We start from the raw sequence: 18,355 nt of genomic DNA on the forward strand, positions 1-18,355 counted from the left end.
AACAGCAGCAGCAGCAGGAGCGACACAAACAGCTACAAAAGCAAGTGGCAAGTTTTTGGTATCAGTGTGTGTGTGAGTGTGTGTGTGTGTGTGATGTGTGTGTGTCACATATGCGCTGCTAACCTTGTTTAAAAGTGGGCGCCTAAACACCCATTGCTGGGTATGAGGGGTTTGAGATTGTTGTGCGTGTCTGTTGGTGACTTTAAAAGCGTCGACAGCAGCAACCAAATATTGTGAAGTTAATGCCACATAAGATGTCTGCAAAAGTAAAATGTAATGCACTTTATTTGTAGCCCCTTGTCTGCGAGTCTCACGACACTTGGCTTAAATAAAAGATTTTTTAATTAAAAATATTTCACCTGCTCATAAAAATAAAAACACAAAAACAGCAGAACAAAAAGAAAAAGTTGCTCCAACTACGTCGACGACACAATTTTCCTTTTTGGTGCCACACCAGCTGAGGATGATGGTATCCTCATTCACACACATTAACAAAAGGGCAGCTAGCCAGCCTCCCAGCCAGCCAACCAGCCAGCCAGCCAGCGGCACGCACAGGCAGCAGCCACAGCCGCAGCCAACGGCTGCAGCAATTTAAAAAAAAAAGACACGTAAACCATCCACGTCGCACCACCGCACCGCAGCGCACCATCTCCTGCCCTCCATCTCCTGCCCCCCACTTCATTCACGCAACGGCGCTCAGTTGCTCAGTAGCCAGTGGGCGGTCCAGCGAAATGAAAATAAGCCACAGGCCATCAGCCTCCGTCAGCGTCAGTTGTCAGCGCTCGACGTGTAAATATAAATAAATGATCAACAAAAGGCCAGCAACAATATTAATGAATGGCCATGCTGTAATAATGTGAGGGCGAAAAGCAATTAAAACCAATACGCAAACAATTGAATGATACGCTAGGTGGCGCTAAAGTGGCGTGTAAGGACACGGCCAACAACAACAAGAAGGTCAACAACAAGCTCTTAATGAGTTGCCCTTAAATTCCTCGAACTTCTCATACGCTTACAAAAAAAATAATAAGCATAAAAGGATCGGTTCTCTTGAAAATTGCAATTGTATTGTATTTATTTTTCCGTTTAAAATTGTTTACATATTCAAAGAACAGCTGTATCTAAAGGCCAAAAATTTGCCTCGAACTTTTCATATGTAAAATAGTTAGGGCTGGTACAAGTTTTAATAAAAAAAATATATATAAAAATTGTCTGTTCCCTTGAAAATTGCATTCCAACAAAATACATGTTTTTAGTTAGTTAGTTATGCTTCAGTTAAAATTGGTTTTAAATTTAAAGAACAGCTGTAATTAATAAGGAGCTTCTCATACGCTTACCAGTTAAGTGTGTACTACATAGATTTAACAAAAGAAAAATGTATATAAAATTTAATTTTTCTCTTAAATATTACAATCAAAAAAAAATTTTAGAGTAAAGATTCAGTTTAAAATTAGTTCAAAAAATCAAAGTACTGCTATAACTAAATAACATAAATTTTCCTCGAACTTCTCATACGTTTAACAGCTGCTGGGTGTTTTGGTTAAAAAAAAAACAACACGTGTTTTTAGTTTTTTTTACAGTTTAAAATTAGTTTACAAACTCAAAGAACAGCTATAACCAAATAACATTCATTTTCCTCCTATTTTTCATATACTATGAGTAAAGGGAGTACTAGTTAAAAAAAATATATATATATATAAAAAGGCCCTGATCTCTTAAATATTGCAGTCCAAAAAAAGAAATGTTTGTATTATTATTTTTCAGTTCAAAATTAGTTTACAAATTCAAAGAACAGCTGTAACTAAACAAAATCAATTTTGTAAAAAAAGTGGTCCGGTTATATTACTTTTCAATTAAAATAAACTTTAAAAAGTTCGCGTAAAGCATGTTAATTGAAAACCCGAAACTAATTACCACTGAACTTTTACAGAAACAACATTTTAAAAAAGTATGCTGGGTTTTTTGTTTAAAAAGTGGAGGCTCATTATTAATAGGAACGAGTGTACTATATGTATAAAAAGGAGGAATTAAAAATACGCATATACACGTACATATATGTAACACGGACCTCAGTCATACTATATACTCATCAACTCATCAGAGACGGAATTTTTGCTCTGGTAATTAATATTGGCATACTTATTAAAAAATGTGACCGACATACTTATACAAAGAATAAGTCAGAAAATGCCTAAAGAACTGTTTGTAATGCCGACAAAAAATTGAGGAAACTTTTAAAAAGATGCATATTATTATTCACGGCCGTGTACTCGAGAAACTACCAGGTGGAAATTTTTGGCAGAAATTTGAAATTTTGAAAACGATCCGACACCCATCGAGAACATATAGAAATATCACTAAACTGTCATGAGCAGGCCAAAGGGCCTCTCTTTGCGAATCACTCGAGAAATGTATAGGAATTGGAAATAAAGTGCGTTGGCGCCATTTAGCAATCTTTCCCGGCTATTGCTGGTTGTTGGTGCGTAGACATCTGTCACGCAGACATCTGACGTGAAGACATCTGTCATGCAGACAACTGATGCTCTAGCTCTGACGTGTAGGAAATAGGTTCCATAGAAGAACATAAAATAGGATAATATTTTAAGGGCGACATTTTTTCACTAGTAAAGTGTCAGCCATATCTCACTGGCATACTTAATGAGTACAGATGCTCCATTTGTAAAGGGTGTAACAACGTGGATATGAAATAAGAAATAAGGTGTGGAAGCTGAAATGAACTGTTAAGTTGAAAAATTCATTCATTAAGCTGCTTATTCTGGGGTTAAAGCTACACTCTTTCCGCATTACATAAGTGTGCATGTTTATGTGCGAAATGACACAAATGGTGGGTACAACATAAGCTGGGATAAGAGCAACTATACAAAGCCAGAGATAAGAGAAGCTGCAAGACCTCCTCCACACCAGATGGGGGGGGATGGAGTATCTCCTCCACAGAGACTCATTGTCCGATGATGCCGTCAACGTCAACAACATAGTCAGCGCTCAGCGTTAAAGCTGATGAGTTGGTGGGCGTGTTGGTCCTGTTGCCTAACAGGCCGCGAAAGCAATTGCGAGTTGATTGTATTCCTAACCTCCACCCCCCTACTCTAAATCCATGATGAAGAAGAAGAAATGGGTGTCTGTCTACGCCGCTTACATGTGTCATCAGCAACTTGATTGAGCGTGCAGCCTTGATGACGCGCTAAATTTTGAAAGATGCCGCATGGCCAGTCAAAGCAAAAGCTCTTGCCAAATTGTTTGCGTGGCAAGTTGCCGGCATTGTTCAACACAAAATGATGACCACATCATCTAGGGCCGAAGGCACGCAGACATCCACCGTGGGCGTCTTAAAGGGGGGTTTATTGTTGTTGTGTGGTCGTGTGATTAAAGCATTACAGGCATTCGTATATAACGAGCGCAGCTACACAAATTTCCTGGATACGTACGCATAAGTCATAAAGCTCTGGTGAAATTTATGAATTCCAGAATGCAACAAAGCAAAAAGCTTTTATTAAAAAAACACTCTGAGCTGTTTTGCAATAAGGGCAGATTCTCTTGCTGCACATAAAGCAAGAAATTTACTTAAAAAAGTGACATTGAAAATGTTTTGAATTGCTTGTTCAATGGCTTGTAAAACAGGTTGATAAATCAGCTAAGACCGAGAAGAAAATATTCAAAGGAAACTGTTTTCAATGTCAATCGCCTGTCAAGGCGACCAAACAACAAATCTGGGTGAGTTTGTAGTGTAATTCGGGCCTAAAGGTTAACTGACCGGCAGCAACAAAATGTCAGAAAAATTAGAGTGTTTGCAAAATATAAATTATTCCGCATGCCTAATGCATTGCAAACTTGTTCAGAAGTGTTACTTCAAAGTGATTTGTACGTTCTTTTTTGCCTCATTTAGTTGCTATGTTAAAAATGGTCTATTCAAAATGTTGTTATCGGAATTTTTGGAATTTTTTGTATCGGTCATTTTGTTATTAGTAGAAATTGAGCCATAAGATTCCAGAGGATCAGCACGTGGCTTAAAACTCTTAATAAACCAATGAAGATAGACTTCCTGTTTAATATCGAATCGAAAGCATACATTTCAGTTGAAGGTCAAAGGTTATGAAATCTAATTACTTTTGAAATTTCACTATTTTAGCTTGTAGGTTATTTGGCTTGAAGTTTTCAGAATTCTTTTTTTAAATATCTTAAGATCCTAAAAATAAATAGGATTGTTTAAAAGCCGTTTTATAGAGCTTCATTATTCCATCACTTGCAAAAACTATATGCTCTTATTTGAAAACTTTTATATTCTGCGTTTGCCGGACATTACTTAGCAGAATATGTGCTATTATATCCTGTTCTTTCCAACACAGCACTTACACTTCTTCCTTCTCAGTATATCCAACCAATTGAAATTCTTAATGCTGCCTATTTATACGGAAATAACAACTCTTCTTCAAAGATTGGCATAATAAATAAAAGCTTCACGTTAGCCCTAAAAACAACTCAAAACTAAGCGGTAATCAGCAGAGCATATCGAATTATACTGCCACTGCCACGGCTACTGATATCAACAGCCACAATACGAACAGCACGAGAAACAGAAATAGGCAGTTAAATAGACAGCCAGACAGGCAGTCAGTCGGTCGGTCAGACGACCGTACAACAGGGCGTATGCGTGTTCTTATCTTGCACACACCCCTAAACAAACCAGCGTCAAACTTATTTCTGCTCTTTTATGTCACCTTCGCCATCACTCCTCTCTGCCTCTCTGCGTCTCCCTGCCTCTTTCGGAGTTGGTTGAATCACAGTCACAGTCCTTCCCCTTTTTTAAAATGTGCACATATTTAATTCTGTTTTATTGTTTTAAAGCAGCCCTACTATACTTGTTATTATTCCACAGCTTAGTTTTATTTTACAACTATTACTTATTTTATGATAGCAGCTGGACAATAATTTATGCCACAAAACTTGGCCGCATACATATATAGTAGACCAGTACGCCTAGGCAGGCGATAAGATAAAAGCCTTTTTGCCAGTTACGTATTGCTCGTTTAAATTTGCGCCGCCGGGGGGTTGGGTGGTGGGGAGAATTGTCGCCAAAGAGCAAAGACAAACGAAAAGAAAAAGTCAAAACTCTTAAAGCAAATTTAACTAAGTGGCTCAGTTTGTCAGAGCCATCGTCTTAGTTGTTGGCCCCGGCCACTTGGCGGGCAACATCAAGGCAAGTTAAAAACCGCCGACGATGACGATGATGACAATGATGAGAGCGGGGACTGAGACCTGAAGAGCAACAGCAGTGGTGGCAAAATTAATGACACTCGGCAGGCGCAATGTACAACAATAACAACGACAAGTACAACAACAACAACAACAACAATGAGGAGAAGTAGAGCAAGCCACAACAGAGGGCAACACCTCAACAAGGGCGCATGATGCATATGCGGAACTTTTGGATGGCGAGGGGGGTGAGCGGGTGAGGGGAGGTTGGGGTTGGCTGGCTAGCACCTAATGAGTGCCACTACCGGTTGGCCTGCTGTTCAGTTGCCTTACGAGTGTTGCGCTCATCGTGCTCGAGGGCAGCGAATTATGTGCTTCCACCGAGTGCATTAGCACGCAACAGACCCAGGCTCTGGCTTCAGGTTTAGCTCTGGCTACGGCTACGGCTACGGTTACGACTGTGGCTCAGATCTCAGAACCTCGAACAACGGCCCAGGCATACTAAGGATGTTAGTCTAAGCATTGCCAAGTGGCAGAGGCAATAGCAGAAACTGGCGAGCGAGGCCGTGCGAGGCACTGAAGCGAGCTCCACATGCCCTGGCACCAGTGAGTTAACCTTTTTCAAAGATGACTGCGTGACTAGATCAAAGGTCCATTTTTTATTTTTAATCGAAAATGTATATACACTCTATTAAACTAGTATTCTGCTACCAATATGTCAGATTAAGCTAGTACAAAATGCAATCTTAAAAAGTCAGTTCTACGTCTTGCTTGGATATATCTTATACTTATAATTTTATTAAATCATATACTATGTTGCTCCAGTTCGAACTGGAACTGGCCTATCAGAACATTGCATTGATAATGATAAAATGTTATCAAATATTCCCCATCTGGTTGCAGATTTTCCTTTATCTCCTTTTGTTCATTATTATAATTGGCTCTTAATTCAAATTAAATTTCCTCTACCATTTTCTGTTAGGTCTATAATGTCTTTGATAACATTTGGCTGTGAACCGGGGCATGAATCGAAGGCGTTGGTAGACATTAAAGTACAGTTATGTTGATGGCTTTCTTAGCTTTCCAGTTGAAAGATTATATTATATTACATCATCTTTATATATAACAATATAAATAAGTATATATTCAAATAAATTTTAATTAGGAGCTAATTTTAATGTTATTTTAACTTGTATCAACAGCCCGTTATGTTAATAAACAAATAATAAATAATTAAATAAATTCGCAGTCTTATCAGCATCCGCGCTCAAATGATTTTCTGCCAAGAACTACTTTTTTCAGTCCTCAAATTTTTGATCAACAAATCAGTTGCAGACTGTTCTCAATTTTTTTTCTATATAATTAATTTTTTTGTTATTATTACATTAACTTACATCAATCTGTTGTAGACTGTTCTGAATATATTTAATGCGAAATGTTTGAAACCTGAACTTAAGGTACGTTTTAAAGTATGCTTTTGTGTTATTCCGTAAAACGTTTATATGTGTGGGATAAAAATAAAACCTGCTTGAACACAGTATAAAATGGATGTTTTTTGATTGGAATTGAATCTGTAAATTGTAATACTAACAATTTTGCAGTAAAAAAGGAAAACTTGACGTTAAAACTAAAATGCGGCCTTAATCCTTTCCCCAGTTGAATATTGTAGGCATTTAAAAGAAGGAAATTTATATTAATGAATTAATAATTAGGTTCTTTTTCGAAACATAATGGTGTCTATGGTTCTAATAGTCTTTCGCTACTTGCATATGCTTTTCAATTTTTCTGCGAATGAATAAATCGCTGATATTTGAAATGAATGTTCACAGCTTATAATCGTTGCTCGCGCGTAAAGTTCATTAAAGACATCCTGAATGATGTTAGCCCATTAAATATTAAACAAATAAAAGTTAAGTAAAATAAAGTGAAACTATTTCGGCAATTAGTGTTTTACACAGCAAGCGAAAAATCAATATCTCTGGCACGTTCTTGTGATATGTATTTTCCACACATTTTGTCAGCCGGAAATTTCGCTGACAAAAGATTTCGGTAGTTGTTTTCAATGGAAAATGTATATTCGCATGAAGTATGGGGTCAGAATAATTTGCCGACAAATAAGCAAGAGAACACGCTATCTGCTGCTGTTAAGTAAACGATAATCATTTCAAGTGTAGCTATGTAACTAAACGAGGCATCCTTTACACAGAGTTTTAGACTTTAATTTTAGGCTCTAGAATTATACACATTTGTGTGGAAACACTGAGCATAAGACACCGTTAAGCTTAAATAAATAAAAACATAAAGATTTTTGTAGTATTTTGGCTGTTCCAATTGGTCTCTAAAATATCTAATATCTATTAATGTTTAAATTAGCGTGTGTATTGCTAATGGTATGCTAATCATATTCAGCTATAGATTAGCGCTCTTATAATCACGTCCAACGCCCACCTCTAACTCTTTTCAATGTGTGTGTGTGTGTGTGTGTGTGTGACTTTCAACTTTGTTGTTTTGGGTCTGTTGCTGGCGCCCAAAAGTGTGCCACGGCAATGCAGCGCCAGCTGTGCTGTGAAAATTATAGTTGCTGTTGCTTTTAGTTGTCCTGCATATGCCTTGCTTTGTCTGTGTGTGTGTGTATGTGTGCTCGTGTTCGTGTGAGTGTGAGTGTTTGTATGTCAGTCAGTATCCGCATGGGACGCCGCACGGCCCGAAAAATGAAATGAAAATCAAATAAATCCAGAGCACGTGAGTCGAGCCCAACCCAGCCTAGCCCAACCGAGTCGAGCTGAGCAGAACTGTGTTGTGTGGAGCTGAATTGAGCGCCCAGCTGAGGCGCAATTCGTCCGTGCGGGCACAGGCCATGCAAATTAAATTCGAGTGCTGATTGTCTGCCCTGCGCCATGCTTTGCTTTGCTTTTCCCTTTGCCATCGCAGCGCGCCTCTCGATCAAGAGCTAATACATAAAAAAAAAAAGAAAAGAAGAGGAAAGCCCCCAGGTGCCAGTTTGTTTTGGGGTTTGACCGACCAAATATGTGCGCAGCAATTGGTGCCATGCCGGAGAGAAGGAAGGGGCGGATTGTTGCAATTTGGTAGCTTTAAGTAAATGATGTCGATGAGTTGTCCAAATGAGAAAGGGGAGCTACTACCATTTGAGTTGTGCCGAACTAAATTGTATGCGACGCTCGATAAGTTGCAAGTGGAAATCCCAACTAAGTATTGAAGAGACAGAATAATTTAGCAAAGCAAAGCGACTTACAAGCAAAGCATTTTGAAAAAAGACTTTTCTTTATTCACGTTTAAACATCCAAATTGCTATTAAGTGGCAATTTTAATTTGTCTTTCAGTGATCCTTGCTATGAATGGCATTTTCTTTTTTACACTTCCAACGAAACTTGAGTGTTTTTGTTGTTCATCATTTATTTATTAATTTATGAAACAAAATTTTCCCCAGTTGCTCGCTCAACCGTTATTCACAACTTGTGCGTCCGCACAAGTTCATGGAAAATAAGTACATATATGCATTGATATGCATGCTATATATAATATATACATACATGCGTGTGCTGTTTCAGATTTAAATCGAGCTTTAAATTTTATTGACACTGCTACTTATGTTTACTTCATCAATAAAAATACGATTTTAACTCTGATTGAATGGTATTTAAGAACATAATTGGCATATCAATTTGATATATATATATATATATATATATATTTGTTTGCAGTTATTATTAGTTCTAGGGAGAATGGGATATTTATATACCCTGTACCCGAAGGATATATGTATGAATTATGTTTTTGATAAGTATCTAGCAAGCAGGGCATTCAAAATAATAGTTTAGCAACATAATTGAATAATGCATGAGACACATACAAATCAACACACAATTACACAACCTGAAACACAACATATTCCCAAGGATAAAAAATACACTTTTTTCTTTTTTAAAATCATATTTTGGTCTCTAGCAAAATTTTTGCTTAGAATATCTGCTACTGGTTGAATGGTAAATAAGATAAGCACTATAAGCACCGGGAAGGTCATTAGAACTGCATTACAATTAAGTTAAATTATATGTAGATTTATTAAATAATTTTTCATATGTTTATTATTTATTATAAATAATTAAACTATAGTACTCAGTTAATAAAAGAAAGAGAGCGTGATCTTTATTAGACTTTAATGGCCATAATGCATCCAACAACCACTCTCTTTTTAACTATTTTTCATATGTTTATTTATGTTATTGAATTTGCATATTTAGTAAAAGCCCTTTAACTTTTGAGAAATGCCAGAAATAGTTGTGGAATGAAAACCGTCATGTTACCTTCAAAAAAAAAAATTTAGATGGAACTACTACTTTCGATTTTCCAAACTTTTGACGTCGAGTTCCTTATTTGTGCATATATGCAAATATATGATAATGCAATGGAATCAGCAGTTTCTGGCTAATTCGATTTTCTGTGTTCGTTCCTTCAACATGCTGCACCAACACCCAATAAAATGGCGCATTCCAGCAGCTTTTGGACTGCACCACTCATATGTTAGCACACAGAGCTCTTCTCTATTAGCCTAGTTGCACACAAAGAGGGCATAAGAAATGAGAGACTTGGAGTCTGGCAAACGCTGTGGCAGAGTCTTTCAAACTTTCTGTGCATACCATATGGCCACAGGCGTCTGTTTTAAAATTCCATTTACACACATATTGCTCACAAGCTCTGACTCACTGCTGCAGCAACAAGGACTGGACTGGAACTATCGTATGTGTATAACAGTTCATAAGTGGCTGAAACTCACATAAGAGCAAGCTGTCCATGTCGGTCTGCCAACTAAGCAGCTAAAACTTATTTAAGGCATTAAACTATCAATGCGTAACATGCGCCAACCGTTTTCAATGCCAGCCAGGCAAAGGACGTGCAAGGCGGGACGCAGGACTAGGTTCGTTTGCACCAGATGCGTCATCCAACCACTTCGCCTTCTTTTTACACTTGAACGCACCCATCCGATCCGACCGTCCGACAAAAAAGGCTAACAAAAACCCCCCCAAAGCCAAACCAATGCCAGCCATAAAATGCAACAACGCTGCCATTGGCATTGGCAACGGGGCGTATGTGTGATAGCTGAACCATTAGCTCAATTGGCTGTCTGACTGACTATGGGGGCGGCAAAATGCGCAACTGTGCAACTTAATAGACTGGCGCACAATTTGATGCCAACATTAATCAGTGCCTGCCTTCAACATTTGACTCTTAACACCAATGTGTCTGAGATGCGTTTAAAAAGAAGAAATCCAAGTGGTTCGATTCGTTAAATAGGAACTGCAATTTTTGAGCCAATAGTGCTCCCTAAACTAAATATATTTGTCTGTTTCGGTCGAGCTCGGAATTCTGCTTCTGTTTTCACTTCCACTTTTTAATAATATGATTGATTTAAAATATGAATATTTTATTAAAATAAAATAAAATCGATGTATTTATTTTCTAGAAGACCTAAGTAAAATCGCCGCTAAATTTTATTTAAAAAATGTTAAATTAAACACCTTTTTTAAGAAAGCTATTAACAATGAGCGTCGAAATACAAACTAACTGAAGTTTCAGGCACAGTTTTTTTGGGACTACAGTAGATATTTATATGTGAACTGAACACCTAATAAAAGAAAAAAGTAAATTAATAATTAAAAGTAATACACCGGACTACCTTGAAATGGAAAGATAAAGATTAATAGAGACATGTGCAGGGTATTTTCTTGTAAATTTTAAATTTCAAACCATTTCGAAGCGTTTGCTAAAATTATTTAAATAAAGAATCAGTCCAATACTGGCTTTTGGTACACAAAGACTCACTGCTAAATTACTTATAATTAGAAGAGAACATAAATAAAGAACCTAGCTATGAAAATGTAGACTATTGTAAATGTTTAATGATATTGAATTGCATTTAAACCTCCTCAAGCATCTTCCAATAGTTTAAAAATAAAGCATTTACGCATACTCTTCAAAACACTGAAACTCAAATGGCAGAAGCATGATTCCAATCTCAAAGGTCTCATAAAATTTAACAGATCTTAAATAAATGTTAGATATAACAAAAAAAAAAAAAAAAGGGTATAAAGCATATTTAAACAAAGCTAATGAACTCGCTTCGCTGTTAATTTTCTTGTACATAGAAATAAGAGTTGAATAGTTGAACTGCTTCTGCAGCGCACTGTTTATTTGGTCCCGATAGAGTGAATTTTTTGATGTGTTCGTCTGGTTCTGTGGCAACTGCGGTAAAATGAAATATAACTCTCTATGAAAAGGAACTTGATTCATTAACTGTGCTTTTTGGTCGCAACTGTGTAAAATTGCGGAAACACTTCTTCTCGAGAGGCAAACACAAGCTCGGAGACATTTCATTCAACATTTCCCTAAAGTTTAACGCCTCCTCATAACCATTCTCGGTCAAATCTCTGATTACACATGGCTTTGAGTTGGCGGACAGTTTAATTTTTATTTTTTGTTCCTTAAGTAATCTAATTACCTATTATTAAAATTAAGTTATTCTCTTATATCCACTATTTTTAAGTAACTTTTTTTTTAATTTTTGGAAACTCATTATGTCCCTGACAATATTTGGCTGTAAATCGGGGCATAGCTGGCTGGAGCCATCAATTTTCAAATAGCAAAAGTATTCTACATTTTCAGAAAATTATAAACCATTAATTTTATATTTTTTTAAACTTTTGTTACTTGAACTAAACAACTATTTTAAAAATGGAATTGGATTAATTATTACGAACACAATATTCGGTGATTACAAAATGAGTACAAAATTAGTTTTATAAAGTGAAATCCAGAACATATATACTATAGAGATATTGAAGAATTAAAAATTATAAATTATTTACTCTTTAAAACCCACTTCCAGCTCAAAAGCTGCACACAACAATCTGTTCGTCTGTTTCAATGAAAGTAATTAGACGAACTCGTTGCGGTGCTTGATGCTTTTCAGCACCAACTTAAACTATTAAATAAACGTACAGTAAATACAAACATATCTTTAAAATAAGCTTCTTCTTTTCCACTTGCAGCGTCTTTTGGCAAAAAAGTTTCAAAAGTGAGCAAACAAACTATCAGAATCAAAAGCAAACAGTGTGAAGTCGAAGGACACGACGCCGTTGACGTTGACGTCGCCGTTTCTGCTGCTGCCATGACCGCCTTGAGGCAAACTGAAAGTGCACAGCAGCTGCACAAATGAAAACAACAAAAGCGGCCCCAACAAAAACTACAACTACAACTATTTACAATAACAATAACAATAGCACCAGCAATTGCAACAAAAGCAACTGCAGTTCGGGAAGCAGCCGCAACCAGACGCAGACAAATCAAATTCAAAGATGCAAATTACAATTTGCATACAGACAACGTGCAACTACAACAAGGGCAGCAACAACTACTCGTATGGTTACAATAACAACAACTACAGCAACAACAAAAAGAACAACTGCCCCGAGTCAATTGCTGCGGCAAATTGAATAAAATTTAAAGCAAAACATATCAAATAAGCGAAGAGAGGCAGGAATAAGTAGCTGCGGCAACACAGCCTACAAAACATATAAAGAAACATCATCGCACAACAATGATCAAAGGCATTTTAATACAGCGAAAAAGTCAGGAGGATGCCAGCTATACGAAACAGCTCAAAATGGAGCACGCCGATCTGGTGGCCGAAATGCAAACGGTGGAAAGTTTGCCAACACATGAACGCTTGCAGCTAGCCAGATTGTAAGTACAAAGTTCGAAAAAAGCAATGTCACATAATTAAAACATGATTAATATTATACAAGTAGTTAGTTATGCAATCAGTCAACAATTTCTTAATTCAAATAGGGGTCTCAAGGAGTTTGTTCAGATATCTTTTCAATTGCGCAAAACGTTCCAACATTTCGAATCTTATAAAATAAAAGCCATCCCGTTGTTTACATTTTAACAATATTTTATTTATTGAATGAAAGTCATCCCGTTGCTTACATTTTAACAATATATTATTAAATATATGTTCGAGATTACGCAGCTCCATTGATTAGGTTTTCGGAGCATGTTTGTAATTAACCGCAGCATACTTCCAGGGTACACGTTTCGTTTATGCTGCCTATGCCGTGCTTGCATAATAATTATAAAGATTAACTTTCATAATGAAAAAAGCAAATAAATTAACATAAAAATAGTTATTAATATTAAAATACAATAATTCCAGAATAAAATGCTTTTACAGGACGAAAAAATTCAGTTTTCTAGCTTTCTTTGAAAATGCTTATCTACATAATTTCGGGTTTCTTAACAATTCTTCAATATTATAATTAAATATAATATTTGTGCAAATGCAACCAAAAACAAAGCACAAGAAAGCACAAAAGTAGGTTAAAAATGAGAATTACGATTCTTAGTATTCTCAACCATAATATAATATAATAACGTAATATGGCAGGAAAAAGAACATGTTTCTTTTGTAATTAAGCTATATAGAGTATCTATGTATTATTCTATATAAGTATATAAAAATGGAAGTCCTTATGAGAATGCCACTTCACTTTATATGTTTTTTGCAAATTAGGATTCTATGTATTATTCTATATAAGTATATAAAAATGGAAGTCCTTATGAGAATGCCACTTCACTTTATATGTTTTTTGCAAATTAGGATTCTTAGTATGTGAAAAGGACCCTTCTCAAGTGTAAAGGCATTGCATTTATTAAAACAATTTTAAAACTCGTTTTTTCTATAACAAAGCTATATATGGGATATCCATACATCTTTATCTAAAAACAAGTTTATTTATGTAAAGGCAACTCTTTTAAAAACCATAAAACAGCGCTCTGATATATTTTATTTAACTTTACTAAAGTTGTTAACTTGGTCTGAGACGCCTATTCGGTTTAGGCAGCACTTAATTAATCGTGTCCAAAATCCACCTTCGGCCATGTGTTTTTATGAGCAGACTAATTGGAATTGTGTGCTGTTATCCAAACTTACTCAATTAAGCCTAATTGTCTCCAAGCATCTAAAATACTAGTATATTTAAAGCAATCTTTGCTTCTAAGATGATGAAAAATCAACTTGTTGTACAAGTTCGTTGCGCATACGACATGTTGGCCACACATTTTTACTCTAAAACCTTACCATAGACTCGAAACGATTTTTTCGGGCTGAACGCCCAAATAGGAATAAATAAAATAATGTTTTGCCACATTTTTTGCATATGTTGCAAAAAGTGTTCGGCTTAGGTGTGAAGTGGAATAAATTTCACCTTTCCTGCTACAGCATACGGCTATTGATTTTTGAGAGTGATTTGTAATCATTTACATCTGGTTAGGGTTGACAGAAATCTATCAAACTAATAGGGGCCCTTGACTTTTGTCCATCCGGCTTGAGGGCACAAATCTGGCCGTATTCTAATAAGGTCTTTGTAGGTGGCTCTTATGCGACTATGACTCAGCTCTTTATTTAACTCCAGTAGTGCTCTGTTCAATTTCGCTGAGGCAAAGGAAAATTTATGTAAATTCATTCTGGTATGACACGGCAAGTGCTGCTTGCATTGATTCTGGCACCTGCAGGTGTCTGGACAAATTAAGACTCATTGTTCGCTGCAAGTCAGGCAACATTCGCAGGATAACACGTCCCTGCTGCACCGCAGCACGTCTTTTGTTTACATTGATTGATGGCCTAATCTCTGCTCTCCATCCATCACCATAGGCGTCGTGCCCAGCAGCTGAAGCTGGCGCGCCAGAAGGAGAAGGAGTGGCTGAAGCTGCAACGGGCCAAGGGTAACAGCAGCAGCAGCAGCGGCGGCATCCCGAGCAGCAATCATTTAAATGGCGGCAGCGACACGGCCCACACCACACACCATTTTAGGCACGCGAATGGTGGCGCCACGCTCAGCGGTCGTCGGCACATATCCTTCGAAAACAGCGTCGTCCTGCTGGAGGCGGCCTCGCGCAACGATATGCAGGAGGTGGCGGCGCTTCTGCAGCACGGCATCACACCAGATGCCGCGAACGAGGATGGCCTGACGGCTCTGCATCAATGTTGCATTGACAACAATGTGGACATGTTGAGGCTGCTGCTGGAGTATGGGGCCAATGTGGATGCCCAGGACAGTGATAAGTGGACGCCGCTGCATGCGGCTGCCACGTGCGGACACTTGGAGCTTGTGCGGATACTGATACGGCATGGTGCTAATCTTTTGGCTGTCAACACGGACGGCAACATGCCGTACGATCTGTGCGATGATGAGAACACACTAGATTTCATTGAGGGCGAGATGGCCCAGCGGGGTGTGACGCAGGAGCTCATCGATGAGACGCGCTCCTCCACCGAGCGTGTGATGCTGAGGGATTTGATGGAGCTGGCCCGAAGTGGTGGCGATTTGGAAGAGCCCGACTATCAGGGCGCCACGCCGGTAAGCATACGATTACTTTTCGTACATTTCTTTTCTACTCGTATTAAACTTTTATTTGAATTCTCATTTATTTCCAGTTGCACATAGCGGCCGCCAATGGGTATGTTCGAGTGGTGGAGTTCCTGCTGGAACAGCACGTCAATGTGGATGCTATGGACAAGGATCTGTGGACACCAGTGCATGCAGCTGCCTGCTGGGGTCATGTAAGTGTCAATTCAAAAAGGCATTTTTTTGTGGGTTTTCCTTTAAATATTGGGAGTGTTTATCAATGTCAGAACATTAGAAACAGAATTGGGGAGAATATTAATTGAGTTCTTGGTAAAGTTCCCTAATAGCTCCACATTTATTTCTTCACACACCCACGAAACTCAATTTAAACATTTTTAGCAAATCTTTTACCGGATGAGACCATTTATTCTTTCACTCAAACGCTAAATAAGTTCGCGAAATACTTGCCGCTGTTCTTTTTTTTCTCCCTACTAATGATGCCTAATTAAATTTTTTCCACGCGCATCCCAAGCAAGTGAAGTCATCGCCTTGCGTGCAAATAAAACTGTCTTCGCTTTTTTTCGCTGAACTGTTTCTTTCCCCTGAGTTCAGTTTCCTCAGTTTTTGTTCACTTCAGGTGTGAAGTGGCGGACCATGTTTTGCCAAATAATTAATTAAAGCATTCTCGCTCAAGAGATTCTCCAAGTCTGCCTTTATTATATGAATTGCAATTTTTATTACTAAGCTTTCTTTTGAGTTTTAAAACGTGAAATTGATACTATGGAATCATTCTCTTGAACATGATGGTCAAAAGAAGAAATGCAGATCCCACAAATATATGTTTCATTTCAAATACAGAACGAGTCGTTCAAGCGATGCTTGATCTTCATAGATCTTCGAATTTGAATTAAAGGCACCAAATTTGGTATGTACGTTCCGAAACCTGTTCAAGATCGAGTTGATTTTTTTTAAATAGTTGTTTTTAATGGCGTTAGAACTGAAATTTAAAAGTTGTATTGGAATGATTAAATATGAGTTAGAGAAAGGGTAAAAAATCTGCCAGAAAATGTCTACAGAACTCACTAAAAATAGAGAGAGAAAAAGCTAGAAAATGGTTAGAAACTCTGCTATAAATACCTATAAAACCTGCTAAAAATTGACAGAAACCCCGCCGTCACAGGAAAGGTTGCCGATCCTTCACTTCAATAATTTAACTTACTCGTAAGGATTTCATGTATTGCTTTTAAAGATTGTTCTAGGCCATGAACCTGGCACTTTAAATGCTACCAAAACCATTTCATAAGAACTATTTTTGTAGCGATTTTATTTCGCAAACCATAAGGGATCAAGGACTGATGATTGAGTTTTTAAGACTCGTTTCAAATACACACATATGTTTCTAAGTTTGAACTGGAGTTGAAGAGATAATAATTTACTTTGCTAATTCAGTTTTGAATATTTCACATAATACTCTGCATCTACTTCTACCTCCAGCTTGAAGTCCTAGAGATGCTAGCCCAATGCGGTGCTGATTTGAACGTGAAAAACAAGGATGATGAAACGCCTTCGGGTAGGCAAAGATTTCTGAATTTATATTAGTATAGTTTTTAATCATGTTTTTCAATAATGCCGCTGCAGACATTTGTGAAGACCCCGAAATTAGGGAACGCATAGAGCAGCTGAAAACGGAACAGGAGAGCAAACGACTGGCGGAGGCGCAACGAAGGCGCGTTCGACGCTCACAGAGCAACAATACCAGGTAAGGCATACCTTCTACCTTTCCAGAAATGGCCAGCTGACACGACCCATACTTCGCCTTCATTCCAGAGCCCAATCGGTGCGTCGCACCTCCCTGCGCGACAAGACGCTTACAACCAAAAAAGACGCCGTGGAAGAGGCTCGTCTCCGTATGCAGGCACAGGAGGCCACGGACACGACAGGAGCGGCCACGAATTCCACTTCCTCTTCATCGTCGGCTCTCAACGGTGAACTGCACAACGGCTATGGCTATCATGCGGGCGGCAACAACAATAATATGCAGCTGCTGCCGCATTCGAAATCCGCCGATGCTGTGGACACAACGCCCTCAGGCCCATTGGCAACAACAACAACCACGCAGACAACGACACATTCCTATCTACCGCGCCGTCCGCCCGATGGCCGTGAGAACGATGAGCTGCAATTGCAACTGGCCGGCGGCGGAAAAGTGAGCGGTGGAAATGGGGAAATGCAACGCGCCACCTCTGCGGCTGTCATATTGTCCGAGAAGGGTACGGCGGCGAGTGCCGAGGCTGTGCAGATTCAATCGTCGAAGGACGCAGCCAATGGCAAGATTAATGTCCAGGTGACCGTTTTAGTGGGTAAGTAAAAGGATTAAACGCTGCTCTCCAGCTCTTCAGCTTTCTGGCTAAGCTTAGTTCATGTAGAGCGCTTTAGATTGCATTTTTATCGCATAAATTGACTGCAACAACAACAACAACAAAACACACTCACACTCTCTCCCTCTCGCACACATATTCACACACAGCTTTTGTCTCTTGTTCTTGTTTTTGTTCTTGTTTTTGCCAATGTCAATGTTTAATGTTTATTTAACGACCCTCCTTAAAACAAAGCCAAGCCAACCACAACTCAAACAACTCGAACTTTCGCGCTTACACACACACACACGCACCCACATACTCGTCTGTGTGTGTATGTGTAAAAGAAAAAAAAACGTCTAA

At 38.1% G+C, this 18,355-nt stretch overlaps 1 protein-coding gene across 4 annotated transcripts in view; it reads left to right on the plus strand.

The window, feature by feature from the left end:
• LOC115622882 (protein phosphatase 1 regulatory subunit 16A) overlaps positions 1–18,355 on the plus strand; it is a 53,743-nt gene that overhangs the window by 34,548 nt on the left and 840 nt on the right. For all 4 annotated transcript variants that reach the window (XM_030516976.1, XM_030516977.1, XM_030516975.1 and 1 more), the window contains 6 exons: positions 12,279–12,972; positions 14,942–15,647; positions 15,725–15,850; positions 17,130–17,205; positions 17,274–17,394; positions 17,463–17,995. In XM_030516976.1, the coding sequence (XP_030372836.1) occupies positions 12,827–12,972; positions 14,942–15,647; positions 15,725–15,850; positions 17,130–17,205; positions 17,274–17,394; positions 17,463–17,995 (1,708 nt within the window). In that variant the 5' untranslated portion in view covers positions 12,279–12,826. The remainder of the gene's footprint in view (positions 1–12,278; positions 12,973–14,941; positions 15,648–15,724; positions 15,851–17,129; positions 17,206–17,273; positions 17,395–17,462; positions 17,996–18,355) is intronic.

Source organism: Scaptodrosophila lebanonensis, unplaced genomic scaffold (genome assembly GCF_003285725.1).
Source record: "Scaptodrosophila lebanonensis strain 11010-0011.00,11010-0021.00 unplaced genomic scaffold, SlebRS2 tig00000043-arrow-pilon, whole genome shotgun sequence".
Lineage (NCBI taxonomy): Eukaryota > Metazoa > Arthropoda > Insecta > Diptera > Drosophilidae > Scaptodrosophila > Scaptodrosophila lebanonensis.